The sequence below is a fragment of the Hyperoodon ampullatus genome, assembly GCF_949752795.1.
Source record: "Hyperoodon ampullatus genome assembly, chromosome: 9".
Lineage (NCBI taxonomy): Eukaryota > Metazoa > Chordata > Mammalia > Artiodactyla > Ziphiidae > Hyperoodon > Hyperoodon ampullatus.
In genome coordinates, this window is record NC_136922.1 from 95,139,129 (window position 1) to 95,153,749 (window position 14,621).

Sequence of the window (14,621 nt, forward strand, 5' to 3'; positions counted from 1 at the left end):
AAAAAAACATCTGTTAAATAAATTATTGATAATTCTTTACCCTACCACTGAAAATAAATCAAAACACTACCAACAACAAAATGAAATTCAAGCCCTGACAAGAGACCCTTTCCAGTTCAAGGTCTCTTTTTAAGGTTCTACCCTCCTTCTTCCTCTCCCCACCAGGTCCAAAATGGTTATTGCTGAGTGGGTGTGGCACAGTGAAAATGCAGCATCAGGTTCATTTTGTTCTTCAGGCAGTGCTCCCTACGGTACATGCAAACTGCTTCAGCGGGGGCGCGCGGAAGCTCCAGGCTCCCGTACCCCGTACCCCAAGACCGGTCTCCGAAAGGAAGAGTGACCACAACCGCAGCTCCGTCACACAAAGAAACGTGCGTGGCCATTTCTGTTCAATTTAAGGATCTTCCCAAGACGTTGTTTGGCTGTTGCCATTCCTTTTTTTGGACGTTTACCTATAATATACAGAACACCAACAACAGCATAAATAACAATGAAAATCATAGGTGACAGCACCTGGAAGATTTCAACGAGGGCGACATGGTAGGCAAAGGCTTTTCGGTGTCTTGAATGGGCAGGGTCACACTTCTGGAATTCCACTGCTTAAAACTCTTCCGCCTCATCATGTGGGAGGGAAGGGCCAACCTCCTTCATTAAGACTTACGAGACCCTCCCACGCTCTGATCCCTGCCTATCTGCCCCTTCCCCCACCTCAGCATGGCTAACCCATTGTCAGCCTCTCCAGGGTCGACCTCCCCCTCCAGGAAGCCCCTCCTGCTCCTCAGGGTGGACTGAGGTATCCTGCTTTTCTGTCCCCATAGTAACCGGTGCATGCTGCTATCGCTGCGCCTTCTGTGACACAGCAGGCTGTGAGCCACGTGAGGGTACAGACGATGTCTGTCTAAACTGCTACTGTCACCAACATACACAGTCAGAAATGTACTTAACCTACACACGTGTAGCAGTTACCTTTTGTTGCCTGGTTGCTGATAGGTGGTGGATTTGATGCAGGTCTCTTGGTGGGGTGAAGGGGCACTGAAAAGGAAGCTTCACCAACAGGCCTTTCTGGGCTTACACTGCCATTGCTTATCTGGCACGGCCCTGACATCAAGCTTGAACTCTGCGTATACTTTCCATTCTGAGGGCCTGAGCCACTGCTGTCCACAGAATTCCTACTTTGTACCTTCTGACTGATTTCTGATGAAACTTCCTTTCTGATGCATTTCTGGCCTCTACTTAGATCCTAAAAAAGAAGAGAGGAAATAAGGTCGAATTTTTAGGGTTCCTTTAAGATAAGTAAGGTATTTAACCTCTCTATGCATTAACAATTCAAGAGGGAGAAGAAATAGATTACTGAACTTGGGTTTTCTTAACATGTAGTAGCCACAGAAAACCACCCCTCCTGAGGGTCATCTCATTCCAAAAGCTAGAAGTGCTGAAGGATTCAAGTCTTGAAGATGCCTCATAATTTAAGTCGAGAAGAAAACATAGATAGATAGATAGATAGATGACTGGTGGGTCTTGAAATCAAAACAGAGAGGGTCCTGACCAGAATTAAAAAGAGAAGGAAAGATAAAAGAGCATGCTGCAGATGTGAGGTCTCACGAAACTAGTTTTTAAGTGTGTGTGTGTGTATGTGTGTGTGTGTGTATTAAAGTGAATTTCTGATTCTGTAACGGTCAAGTAAGTTTTAAAAACAGCATTCAACACAGACTTGCTTTAAAGCAGTCTCACAGATACTGCTGAGCATGAAGAAACAGCTGTTCCATTTGACAACCTTTCTAATACCTCGCTAGATTACACTCAATAGAAATTCAATCTTCTCTAAGGTGATCTTGCTAATCATCTGTCCCCTAGTTCTTTATTTTCAGACAATTATAAAAACAACCATTAGATTTAAATAATAGCTTACTTTTAATACTAAATCCTGTAATGCTAATGAGTTATAAATTTTATAACCAGTGAGGCACTATAAAATCATCCACTGAATAAGTGAATTCTTAATAGTTCAGGGATTTCTTAGCTGACCTTTGACCCTGGAGCATATCCTTCCATGAAAAGAACTTGTACTTGCCTTGAAAAAATAACTTGGTTCTTTTTCTTACTATAACTGTAATTGATAAGTATTTAGAAAATATAGATAAGCCAAAGGAAGAACATAAAAACTACCCATATTTCTGCTACTCAGAGAATGCTTGGCATTGGGGAGGCTTGAGGACTCCACTCTGCCACATGGGAATTTTGATTCTTTCTTCGGCTGTCATTTTCCAAGGTCTGCAGCAAAAGGTCATACTGCTTTCCTTGTATGGTGCTACTGGTAAAGTTTTGGTTTTCTTAAAAGGTATTTTGGGTTCGTTTTGTTTGGTATAAGCATTCATACACCAGGATCCTAAAACATCAAGTGCCTTCTCTTAGAGCAGGGACTCTTAATCTGGAGTCAACGAGTGGTCTGGGGTGAGGGTGGACACAGACCACGAGAAAATGTAAGCACAAGTCATATTTATGATGGATATTTTTCTGGAAAGAGAATCTGTAACTATCATCAAATTCTCAAAGAAATTCAGTATCTAAAAATATCTGACAGGGACCTCCCTGGTGGTCCAGTGGTAAAGAACCCGCCTTACAGTGCAGGGTACGTGGGTTCGATCCCTGGTCAGGGCACTAAGATCCCACAGGCCGCGGGGCAACTAAGCCTGTGTGCCACAACTGCAGAGCCCATGCACCACAACTAGAGAGACAAAACCCACACACCACAGAGAGAAGCTGCGCGCCTCAACAAAGATCCCGTGCGCCGCAACTAAGACCCGACACAGCCAAAAATAAATAAAATAACATTTAAAAAAAAAATCTGACCAACAACGTCAGAGACTAAAAGGATCCTCGTGGTACTTTTTTTTTCCTTCCATGTTTCATTCTAGCCAGACATAACCTAAAGGTGTTGGCAGCCAGGAGTTTTTAACTGTTTTCTTAAATAAACTGTTCTTTTCCAGATCACATTCTATCCATAAGCCTTTCATCAGTCATTACATCAGAATCCCTAAAAATGGACAGCTGTTCAAATGTGCGTTTAATGGTAATTTTTAAGCTTTCCAGGTCTAGTGGGTGATTACTGATTGCAGCTTAAAAAAAGAAGGCAAAAACAGAGCCAATGACAATCTATTTTAACGTTTCAAACCTTGAATATACCTGACGATTAAATCTGGAAGTTGTATCAAACTGTTTAATCCAGGAAGAGCTCCTCAAGTCTTGATCTTCAGTCTTGACATGATACCCTAAAGAGAAGTTTTAATTAAATGATCTTCACACAAACTGGATCATAAAGAACAAAGTTAGCCTGCTACTTAAAATTGAAAGTAAATTTATATTGACATTTTATTTTAAAATGAATATACTAACTCTTTATTCATATACTTTCACCACACTCTTTTCCCTTCAAAAACAAAACAATCACCAGCTCTCAATCTAACATGTTTATTCTTTCAATTCTCCCAATGACTGTCTTTCTATGGCAGGATTTTGTGCCAGATGCTGGAGGACCTAGATCAAATTCTATGGCCATCTGCTGTAGATGTAAAACCAAGCGCAATAATACTTTCTCTAAAAGTAATATATATTTTCCCATATAGAATAAAGGCATATGTTTGCCTGAATTTGGCAGCATTTCCATAGAAGCTTTTCAAGGGACAAAGAGATTACAGGGAGACAGAATGGTACAGTGGAAAGACAGACAAACCCAGATTTGAATTTAAGTTCTTCCATTATCAATGCATCTTAAGGTAAGTTACTTAACCTCTTTAAACCTCAGTTTCCTCTTAAACAATAAGCAAAGATTTTGAGATCAAACGGTCTAGTCCTGGGTTCAAATTCCAACCTCTGAACAGCTATGTAAGTATGGGCAAGTGAAGTCCACTAAGTCTTTTTTCCTTTACCTGTTAAAGCCACATTACATACACCCAAAATGTTGTTTCGATAATTAAGTGAAATCAATGTCAAGCTCCTGGTACTTAGTTAACACAGTTAGGTGGGAATGAACACAATGTCTAGAACAGACTTCAGTTTTAATGTGGTACCATCTTCTCCCCAGTCCTCCTCAGATTTTTAGGGAAATAAAATTTTTCACCAAAGGCAGACAGAAGAAAACACTGTGTGGCATCACTGATAAGGCCACCGAGTCTTCTCTCTTTCCTAATGCTTCCTTTTCAGGCAGGAGAGAATATCCTCAAGCAGAAACAGTTCAAAACTTGCTTCCACAAAAGGAAAAAGAGTTGGTTGTTCAAACTTAGCACATCAATTAAGACACCAAAACATTCCCTCCACTCTGACCGACTTATAAAAGGGAAACAATACTGTCTTGTGACAGCCAGTGAACACAACTCTTAATCCATTAATTTACATTTTGAGTTCTTATACTTGCATCTTACATTTGTCAACATTATGTATTCTTTTGCCAATAGGCTTAACACCATTTCCAACTAAGGATGTGCAATGAACAGTTCTTATTCATAATCTCTAACCTCAACTAGGATGACAGGGCTATTAAGGTGGGGCTTATATGTTATTTTTCCGAGACTTATAGTTTATGTTTCTTACCACTTTCCACTGGCTTATCACAGCGATACAGCTGCCTAACCTCATGGTTACTGCTGTGGTAGCTGCTGGGATCCTGGAGAGAGCGTCTTTCACCACCGCAGTCTGTGCTTTGTATCTGCCTTTGTAAACACGTGGAATAGTGCAACCCTGCCATAGACAGCATGCCCTGAATAGCTTCTTCCTCTGTGCTCGTCGAGGTAGGACACTCCCTAAAGGGCGGATCAGCAAAAAAGACAAGAACCTTTTTAATTCTAATAAAATTTTTGGTAAAATTTGAAACAAAACAAAAACCCCAAACAAAGCAACAAACGTTTTCCTATCATTTATATCACAATAAAATAAGACTACCATCCTCAGCATGCCTACCTTTTAACTGGAATTTCGCTTCTAGATGGCTTCTGGCTCTTTTGAAGGAAGCTCCTCATCAAATTAGGTTCTTCCTTAAAGTTTGATGTAATTTCTTGTTTCTTTTCATCACCTGAACTTTCAGACTCTTCAGTGGTAAAATTATTTTTCTGAGATAATTAAATGGAGGCAAATCTATATAAGAAATCTGAACAGGTCTGTAGAAACTAACCAGAAACACTTTATCCGTCTAGGAAAAGTGAGAATCTTAATTATCATGGAATTATTTCTGTATTTCATATGAAAAAGTGAAAATCTCTAATAACTACAGTAACATAATTCCTTAGTAAAAAAACCCACATAGGGCTTCCCTGGTGGTGCAGTGGTTGAGAGTCCGCCTGCCGATGCAGGGGACACGGGTTCGTGCCCCGGTCCGGGAAGATCCCACATGCCACCATGCGGCTGGGCCCGTGAGCCATGGCCGCTGAGCCTGTGCGTTTGGAGCCTGTGCTCCACAGCGGGAGAGGCCACAACAGTGAGAGGCCCGCGTACCGCAAAAAAAAAAAAAAAAAAACCCACATAATACAGGTTTTCTTTAAGGCAAAATGAAATATAACCTATGAGAGAAATACGAGAAACATGAGAACAGTATCTCCCTCCACCCTTTCCAAAATCAGACAAAAGCTATGTCGACCAGATGTAAATAGTCACATGATGGGATGTGTGTGTATAATTACCACTGCAGAGGAGGCCCTGTGCCACAAAGGTCAGAGAGACAGGCTTTGGGAAAGCTGTCATGAACTTTCCTCCTAGGTAAAGGAAAGTGGGTGTTCATCTTTTTGTCACATAACTTTTAAGTTAAGGGTTCCAGGCGTACCAGTGCGGTGCAGTCAGGTCCAGAGTCTTCTGAATCAGAAATATCAGAATATTCTGATGATCGATTCCTGAGTTCTGATTTCACACTTGTTAAAAACCCTGAGAAGGAAAATGATGAGAGAAAAATAGAGTCATTAGAATTTGAATAAAGTGCCATCCAAAGCCTGTCCAACTTTGTGAGATGTCTCAACCGCTCCTGCTCCGTCCTTTTCTCACTGCTTTCGTTGTCTTCATTTCATTCTTCCCCCATGGACTATCTCCCTAATTGACCAAGATACAGATTAACGTGTATTCTTAAAACATCTGGGGTATTTGTTGAATATGGTGATATAATCCTTATATGGGTGGGTTGACTATTTTATATTTCTTTCCAGAAAAAAACCTCTAACACTAAAATTAGCTGCAAGATGCTTTTCACTTTCCGTTGTGCGTTATTTCTCTCAACAGAAAACAAAACAAAACAAAACTCTCCTAAGCCTAAGACACATTCAAGTAGACAGTGAATCCAACAAGCTTGAACCAGGCTCCAGCCCTGCCTCCCTCTTGCCGGTAGCACTCCTCAGCAACTGTTGGATGAATTCCATTGATTAGCTGCCTCTCCCCCAACACGAGAACAAAGGCAGAGTCAGCAACTACAGCAATACCAAACTTACCCAGAATTAGCAGGACTGAGGTATCCAACATGGATTAAATAATGTTAATCACCTGGAACATTTACTTATCAAGTACTAAAATATTTAACTCCTTTTTAAGATAGAAGGGTATATGGAGGCCCTGAAAAATGTTGAGAAAATGAAGACTTCTTTCGAAGAAAGATCTCGAGGAGGAGGAGGTGTTACTATTCATCATACTGATGACAACCAATTAATAACCAAGTAGAGGCCTTCTTGTCAACAGGCAATCAAATAAAACAATACATGGGTTGTTAATAGCTTCAGATCAGCCAGTTATATATGTCTCCTAATTCTGAAAACCACATGTATGTTAGCTAAAATTATCTCAGAAATAGGACTAAACTTGCAACTTTATTATTTTATTATTTGGAGTAGAGGTCCGTAAGATGCATGAGCTTCATGTGACTCTTGTAAAAACTGTCACTAGATGAGGGTGTCACTGGCCGGCGACATCCTCGTCACTCATACCACCTTCCCTGGACGCCACCCCTCACTTGGTGGTCAAATCTGGCATTTCCCTGATGGAGAGACGACTCAGAAATGCTCCAGACTTCTCAAAAGTATCAGGGACACAGAAATTGTAATCCGACTACTGATTTAAGCACTTTAAAATGAGCAAGTTACTTTACATATTATTAGCACATGGGTAACGAGCAGACCTTTAAAATGACCATTAAAACAAACATACTGTTAAGTGGTTTCTGAGACGCTTCATTCTCCACCCCCTCTATTCCTGAGCTCTCTTCCATCTTCACTTTTGCCTTTTTTGTCCTTCTCTTATCCTCTTCATTTTCACTGTCTGCTGTATAAAGACTCTGATCCGTAAAGGGTTGTCTCTCATCCCTGTATACAGTGGGAAAAACAACCGAGTCAGAAAACAGTGCAACCATGTAGCCCAACGGTATTAAATCCTCCTTAACTTACAGAGAAAATAGAGAACTAAGACACTTTCCCCATATTTCAGGCAGCTGTGTAATGGTCTCGACCAGGGATTAAATGAACAGAGGGAATCCACTGAAAACTAATCTGTTGGATACTTTGATCTACTTCACATACTTAATTATCCTTCCGTTTGTCAGCAGTAATCGGAGATCATTATCTTTCGCTCTCCATTCAGGTACCGTGGAAGATGGCTGGAGATGTTTGTTGAATTTTCCATTCAGTTTAGAGCTCAAAGTGTCCTTAAAGTATAAAAACAGAACTTACTTAACCTCCGCCCTCAAATATACCAGCTTGACAAGTAAAGAACTGTATACCACCCACCACCTCCCCCCGCAAGCCCTGCATGCTGAAGAGTGCTGGGCGGCCTCTGAGGCTAGGGCGTTTGCAGTGGTGTGGCACGAAAACTAAATGGTTCCTAAAACCAAAGCATGAATCCGGTTCACCTTTCTGTAGGCCCAGTTAACTATAAAACACATTCTATAACGCAGAATATAAAATCTCTAACAAGTGAATTCAGACATTTCACTCTGCAGAAAGCTGAAAAACTGAAAAGCTGGAGAAGTACTGCCTTCATGTACCTGAATTCTCTTTGCCTTGTTTCTCCCTGCAGAAGTGCTAGCTGCTGGGTCCTTTCCAGTCACCCTATCTTTGACCTAATCTCTAGTCTTCTCACCAGGCACTCCCAGCAATTTACATGTCATCACCCTGCTATCACCGGGAACAAAGGCCACCGGGTGACACAAAGGCACAACAGTAGCTGGTTTTCAATACATAAAGAATATTTCCTTTTCGTGGTAGTATTTTTCTTTAATAATAAATAGAACCTTTTATAATAAGCTAAATCTTCTCCTAGATGGCTACGGGTTTAAGGCGGTTTAGAACAACAAAAGCTAAAACAGTATAAATATAATTATATAAAATTTAAAATATTTAAGGAAGTTTTCATTTCTATATAGCTTCTTTAAATGTTAATTAAGAGATACTGCTATCTTACTCATTTTAAATGATCCTCAAGATGTAAAATCATGGATGATATGGATCTCACCACATGTCATTAGCATGTTTTACAAAGGCCCCTACATTGAGCTCATTACTGCCCCACTGCTTCTCCCCTTTGTCCATTAGGCCATCACTTCTCAAACTGTAGTCATGGGTTTAACAGACTCCCAGCCTAACAGTTACCCACGCTGCTGCTGCTGGGCCAGGAAAGGGCCTTCTGCACTTGCTCTTCCCTCTGTCTGCAATACTCTTCCTCCAGTCTGCGTATCCATCTGACTTCTGCTATGTAAGTGGCATTCAAATGCACCCACCTGAGAGGCTCTCCGACCACCTTAGCTAACGCAGCCGCCACCCGAGCCCTTTTATTCTCTGGCTCTACTGCTCCCTTTCTTCGTAACATTTGTTATCTGAAATTATACTATTTTAATATCTGTCTCTGACTTCAGTCCTTCCCACTTGAGCTAGGATGGAAGCTACACCAGGGCAGGGACTTAGGTTACGCTCACTCTGGTATCTTCTCCAGAGCCTAGAAGAGCACGCGGCCCTTGGTAAGCACTCAGTACATGTGCCAGCAAACAGATGAGATCTGTTTGTCCTACTTCTACACTGAAGCATGTCCCTGTCACGAGCAGAAGCGCCGCTGACCCCTACAGCACTAAGCAAAGATCAGACAACAAGAACGGCCAGACTGTTCTCTTTCTATAGTCCTGCTGAAGGCCTTTCAGAAACGACCAAGTCTCTCGTGTGACCATGGAACGGAAGCTTGCCTCTTCCCAGGGACACATCTCCAGTCTTCTGAGCACCTCCCTCGTGTGGAGCTCCAGGATGTCTAGGTTAGAAGGAGTTCGGACATTATGATCTCGAAGTTTCCGCATCCTTCGTCGGGAATGGTATGGGGAAGCTGCTTCATTTGAGGATCGTGAAACTGGACATACAGTAGGAATTCCCTGAGATTTAACTGGTTTGCCATTTTCTTCCTTTAAGAATGAAATTCAGGATATTTTTATGACAAGGCCACAAACATACCTGACTAAATAATCAGCCATAAAAATATTTTAGAAAACAAAAAACATTCAGTTTAATCATATAAACAAAGAATCCCAAATTATAAAACTTGAACAGCTTTGCTGAGACCTTTTCCCCTTCTCTCCCCCACGTAATATACTATGAACATATTTCCTTGATTTTCAGTATATTTTAAAGGCTGTGTCATATTCTACTGTAGAGATATGGCATAATTTATTGACCTAATATTTAATGGCAATTATTTAGGCTGCTTCCAGTTCTTCCTTATGATGAAATTCTTTCACATACCTAATTGCATAAATCAATAAATGCTTTTTAAACCAAAGTCACACATCTCTATGTAGCTTTAAAAATTAAAACTCTATAAGCATATCATGAAAAGCGCACTCTACTCGTCCCCATCTGATTCGCTTTTTCCAGAGGTAACAACTTGCAAGTTTTTAAACATTGTATTAACATACGCAGAATTTTGTATCACATAATATATGTATACGTAATTTATACATAACGTATATGTAATTTACCATTTTAAAGTGTAAAATGCCACAGTTCAGTGGCATTAAGTGCATTTCACATTGTTGTCTAACCATCACCACTATCCATCCCCAGAACTTTTTAATCCTCTCAAACTCTTAAATAATAACTCCCCACTCCTCCTTAGCCCCCGTCCCAGGCAACTACCATTCTAGTTTCTCCATGAATCTGACTACTCTAGGAACTACATGTAAATGGGATCATACAATATTTCTCCCTTTGTGACTGGCTTATTTCACTTAACACAGTAACTTCAAGGTTCATCCATGTTGTAGCATGTGTCACAATTTCCTTCTTTTTTAATGCTGAATAATATTCCCTTGTATGTATATACCACATTTTGTTCATCCATTCATCTGTGATGGACATCCGGATAGCTTCCACGTTTTCGATGCTGTGAATAATGCTGCCGTGAACGTGTGTGCACCCTGCTTTCAATTCTTTGGGGTATATACCCAGCACTTCCAACTCTTGTAGCTGTTTTTTGTTGTTGTTGTTGTTGTTTCAGTTATTTGCCTCCAAATGTCTAAAGAACATGTTTAAACTGTTATTTCTTGGTTTTTCAGCTTCAGACATTATTGAATCCCTACTATGCAAGATAAAGCCTTAATCTTTGCACACCTCTCCTAAAGGCACACACACTTTCTCTTCCTTCAGTATTCAGTATTTAAATTGGACTCAATGAGAATTATTTACAACCCAGTGCCATGTAACATACTATTATTACCTTTACTTCCTTTTACATCCTTTGACTTTCCCTTGAGTTTATAATTGCCTCATCTCCATCTGTTTTGCTTGCTATGTATTTATCACTAATTGATCCCCAAATTCCCACTAGAAGAATGCAAACATTCAAACACATTAAGTACTTTATCAATCTTTATATTTTTCTTTGGAGACAGACCTCCTAGACAGGAAGGCCTGATAAAGTACAAGATGCCCAGTTAAATGTGAATTTCAGATCAACAACTGATATGGAGCCTTTCATTCTCCTGATCCATCCTGGACGAGCTGCACTCTGGGCCTGCACATGATACCAAAGGCCATTCCCGACCTGCTCCCATTCTACCACATAAAGCTGCAATCCCCGCCCCCCTATCTCTGGCTGTCACTCCCTACCCTTTTCCCCTCCTTTATTTTCTTCAGAGCACTCCTTTATTCCTGAGACATTAAAATATTTACGGCCAGCTTCTTCCTACTAAGCTCCACGGGGGCAGGGCCTTTGTTTTGTTCACTGCTCTATGCCCATTCCTGATGGGACACAGCACATAGTAGGTACTCAGTATTTGTTGGAAGAATGAATTCCAGGGCTCCTCCTTTTTCGGTTTACTCCCTCTCAGCACATCCTGTAAGAGTTTCCTGAGAAAGGGAACATGGAGGTAAATTGTTTGAGACCTTGCCTCTCTGACATCTTTACCATCTTATTTGACTTATAGCTTGGCTGAACGCAGACCTGTAGGTTGGCATCCCTCCTATCCCAGAATGTTAAAGAGTCTGCTTTATTGCCTTCTAGTCTGTAGTGTTATTGTTGAGAAATCTGATATTATTCTCATTCCCAGTTCTTTGTATATGACCCATACTTCCTTCTTTGATGCTTTTTAGGATATACTTCATTACGTGTATTCTAAAATGTGACCGAATGTGCCTTTGAATAGGTCTTTTTTCACTCACTGTACCAGGCATTCTGTAGAGTTCTCAATTTGGGAAGGTGTGTCCTTGAATTCTAAAACATTTTCTTTGATTATTCTTCTGATAATTTTGTTTTCTCTGTTATCTCTTTCTGGAACTCACATTATTTTGACAGTGATTGTGTAAAACGACCTAATTTTTCTGTCCTATTTCTGTCTTTTTTTTTTTTTTAACTTTGGGAGAGATTTTTCCAACTTTATCTTCCAACCATTCTACTAAATTTTGTTTCTATTTTATTTCTAATTTCCAAGAGCTCCTTTTCTTTTTTCTTTGAATGTTCCTTTGTTAAAGCTTCCTGTTCTTTTTTCATGGAGGTACTATTTACTCTTTTCTCTCTTCAGGGTATCAGTTATGTTTGGGTTTTAGGCTAGAGACTTATTTGCTTATTGATTGTTTCCTCTGAATACTTTTTTTTCCCCTTTTTATCCTTTATTTTTGGTCTTTGTCTTAAAAAATTTTCTTGGCTTTCTATGCATTTTCAAAGGGAAGCATTAAAAAGCTAACTGGTTTCAAGAAATGGTGCTAAGAAAACTAGATAAAAATACGGGGAAAAAATAATGCCTTAATTTACCTTACGCTATGTATAAAATTTCTAGATTGGCCATTTACCTAAATGTAAAAGCTTCTAGAAAAAAAAGAAAGTATCTTCAAGACCTTGGGTGGGCAAAGATTTCTTAGAGAGGACACACAAAAAGGTACTAACTATTTATAAAAGAAAAAGATTTTATAAATTGGACTTTTTCAAAATTAAAAATTTCTGCTCATAAAAAGACACCATTTTTCATACGAACTATATCTCAAGGGGAAAAACAGCTAAAAAAAAAAAAAGACACCATGAAGACAATGAAAAGATAAGCCATAGGCTGTGGGTAAATATTTACTATTATATATATGTATATATCTCATATATAATATATATCATCCATACATACATGAATGAATGCATGCCAAAGGACAAAGAACTTGTGTCCAGGATAATATAATAAACTCCTAAAAATCAATAATAAAAACAACATAATTTTTTAAATGGGCAAAAACTTCAAACAGATACTTCATAAGGGAAGATATACAGACAGCCATGCACACAAAAAGGTGTTCAACATCATCAGTCTTCAGGAAAATGTAAACTAACACCACAATGAAACATATTCTCTGCAATAGCAAAAATTAAAAAGACTGAAAACACCAAATACTTACTGGCAAGGATATGGAACAACTACAACGCCTATACATTACTGGTGAGAGTGTAAAATGGTACAACCACTTTGGAAAACTGTTTGGCAGATTCTCATAAAGTTAAAAATTCATTTACCCTATGACTTAACAACTCTACTCCCAGGTATTTATCCAAGAAAAATGAAAACATGTATCTACCACAAGACACACAGGTTGCTTATAACAGTTGTATTCATAATGGCCAAATCTGCATATAACCCAAATATTCATCAACAGAAGATGGAAAACAAACTGTGGTATATTCATTTAACCGAATACTACTCAGCAATGAAAAAGAACTACTGACAGGTGCAACATGAATGAATCTCAAAAGCCTTATGTTTAAAGAAGCCAGACACAAAAACACTATATGCTGTATGATTGCCTTTATCTGAAATTCAAAAATAGGCAAAATTAATCTATGATCTAGCAGGAGAGGTCAGAACAGTGGTAGCTATGATAGTCAAGACTGAATAGAAGGGGGCAAGAAATGACCTTCTGGGGTGATGCAGATGATTTTTAGCTCAACTGCTGGAGTAAGGGTTACACAGGTATATACTTTTGTCAAAACTCGAATTGTACTTTCATGATCTGTGCATTTCACTGTATGTAAAAAGGAAAAAGCTAATTGGGAGCTCTGTGTGAGTGGGGCTTTACCAACTGATGGGTTTCACTATAGGAATCTGGGTTGTTCCATTTGAAGGTTTCAAATTGTCAACATCAGTGGATCTTCTTTTTGGCCTGGGAGGTACAGGCCAGACTGCCAGGGTTTTGGGGAGCCACGTGGAAGAAGAGTCATTCACTATGCAGACTGTCACTTAATCCTCTGTTTTCGGTACGGTACCCATCTCCCTCAGCTGGGTTCAGTGGCCAAAGTCCAGTCTCAAGTTCAACCTCTAAAAAATTAAATCTCTAGTTTTTTGCATGTGTTAAGGCAGGGATCTGGAGGTCAATTTATTTCTTAAATAGACCTTTAATCAATCCTGCCTTCAACCCCCCCTCCACTCTCCTATTCAGAGGGTCCTAGTTTCCCTGATTGCTGAACTTTTTGAAGGTTTTACTGTACAAATAAGACCTGCTCTGGTCTTCTCCCATTGCCCACACAGGTTTCAGCTCTCTCTGGTCTGCTAAGTCAGTTACCACTTGAACATTTGCTTTCCAGCTTCCAGAGTTCTGTTGGAGTTCTTCATCTCTATTATTCTCGTTGTCTTCAGGGGATATTGCTTTTTATTCTTTTACTATCATTTTGGTTCCAAGAGGTGATAGTGGTAAACAGGTATGGCCATGTACAAAGTTTAATTGGATTCCTCTTATTTACTTTATTAAAATAATGCTAAGTCAAGGGATATGCCAGTTAGAGAGCATGAACTATTTACACTTCCTACCAGCAGCACAAAAATAAAGAACTTTATCTTTGCCAATTTGATAAATGATCATTTGAAATCATAAATTATGTGGCAAAATGTACTTGAATACTTCTTCACATATTGAGAATATTTTTCATATTTTTATTGGATTGGCCATTTCTATGTCTTCTTTGGTGAAACACCTGTTTATATTTTCTTTGTACATTTTTCTACTGCCATTTTGCTTCCTTCTGTACTCCCTACCCTCCAATTAAAAAAACAAAAAAAACCACCCAAAAACAACAAAAAAACACTTTGTTGACTATTTTTGTCCAATTATTCTTCCAGGTATATTTTACCATTTTCAATTTGTAATACTAATTTGGAA

At 39.3% G+C, this 14,621-nt stretch overlaps 1 protein-coding gene across 1 annotated transcript in view; it reads right to left on the reverse strand.

The window, feature by feature from the left end:
• Positions 1-200: 200 nt before the first annotated feature.
• The window catches only part of KDM7A (lysine demethylase 7A), a gene marked incomplete at its 5' end in the record, with an annotated part of 74,433 nt that continues 60,012 nt past the window's right edge, over positions 201-14,621 (reverse strand). Inside the window, 9 exons of the mRNA XM_079711181.1 lie at positions 201-452; positions 967-1,240; positions 3,184-3,269; positions 4,588-4,796; positions 4,954-5,102; positions 5,810-5,907; positions 7,171-7,325; positions 7,539-7,663; positions 9,191-9,400. Of these exons, the coding sequence (XP_079567307.1) occupies positions 358-452; positions 967-1,240; positions 3,184-3,269; positions 4,588-4,796; positions 4,954-5,102; positions 5,810-5,907; positions 7,171-7,325; positions 7,539-7,663; positions 9,191-9,400 (1,401 nt within the window). The 3' untranslated portion in view covers positions 201-357. The remainder of the gene's footprint in view (positions 453-966; positions 1,241-3,183; positions 3,270-4,587; positions 4,797-4,953; positions 5,103-5,809; positions 5,908-7,170; positions 7,326-7,538; positions 7,664-9,190; positions 9,401-14,621) is intronic.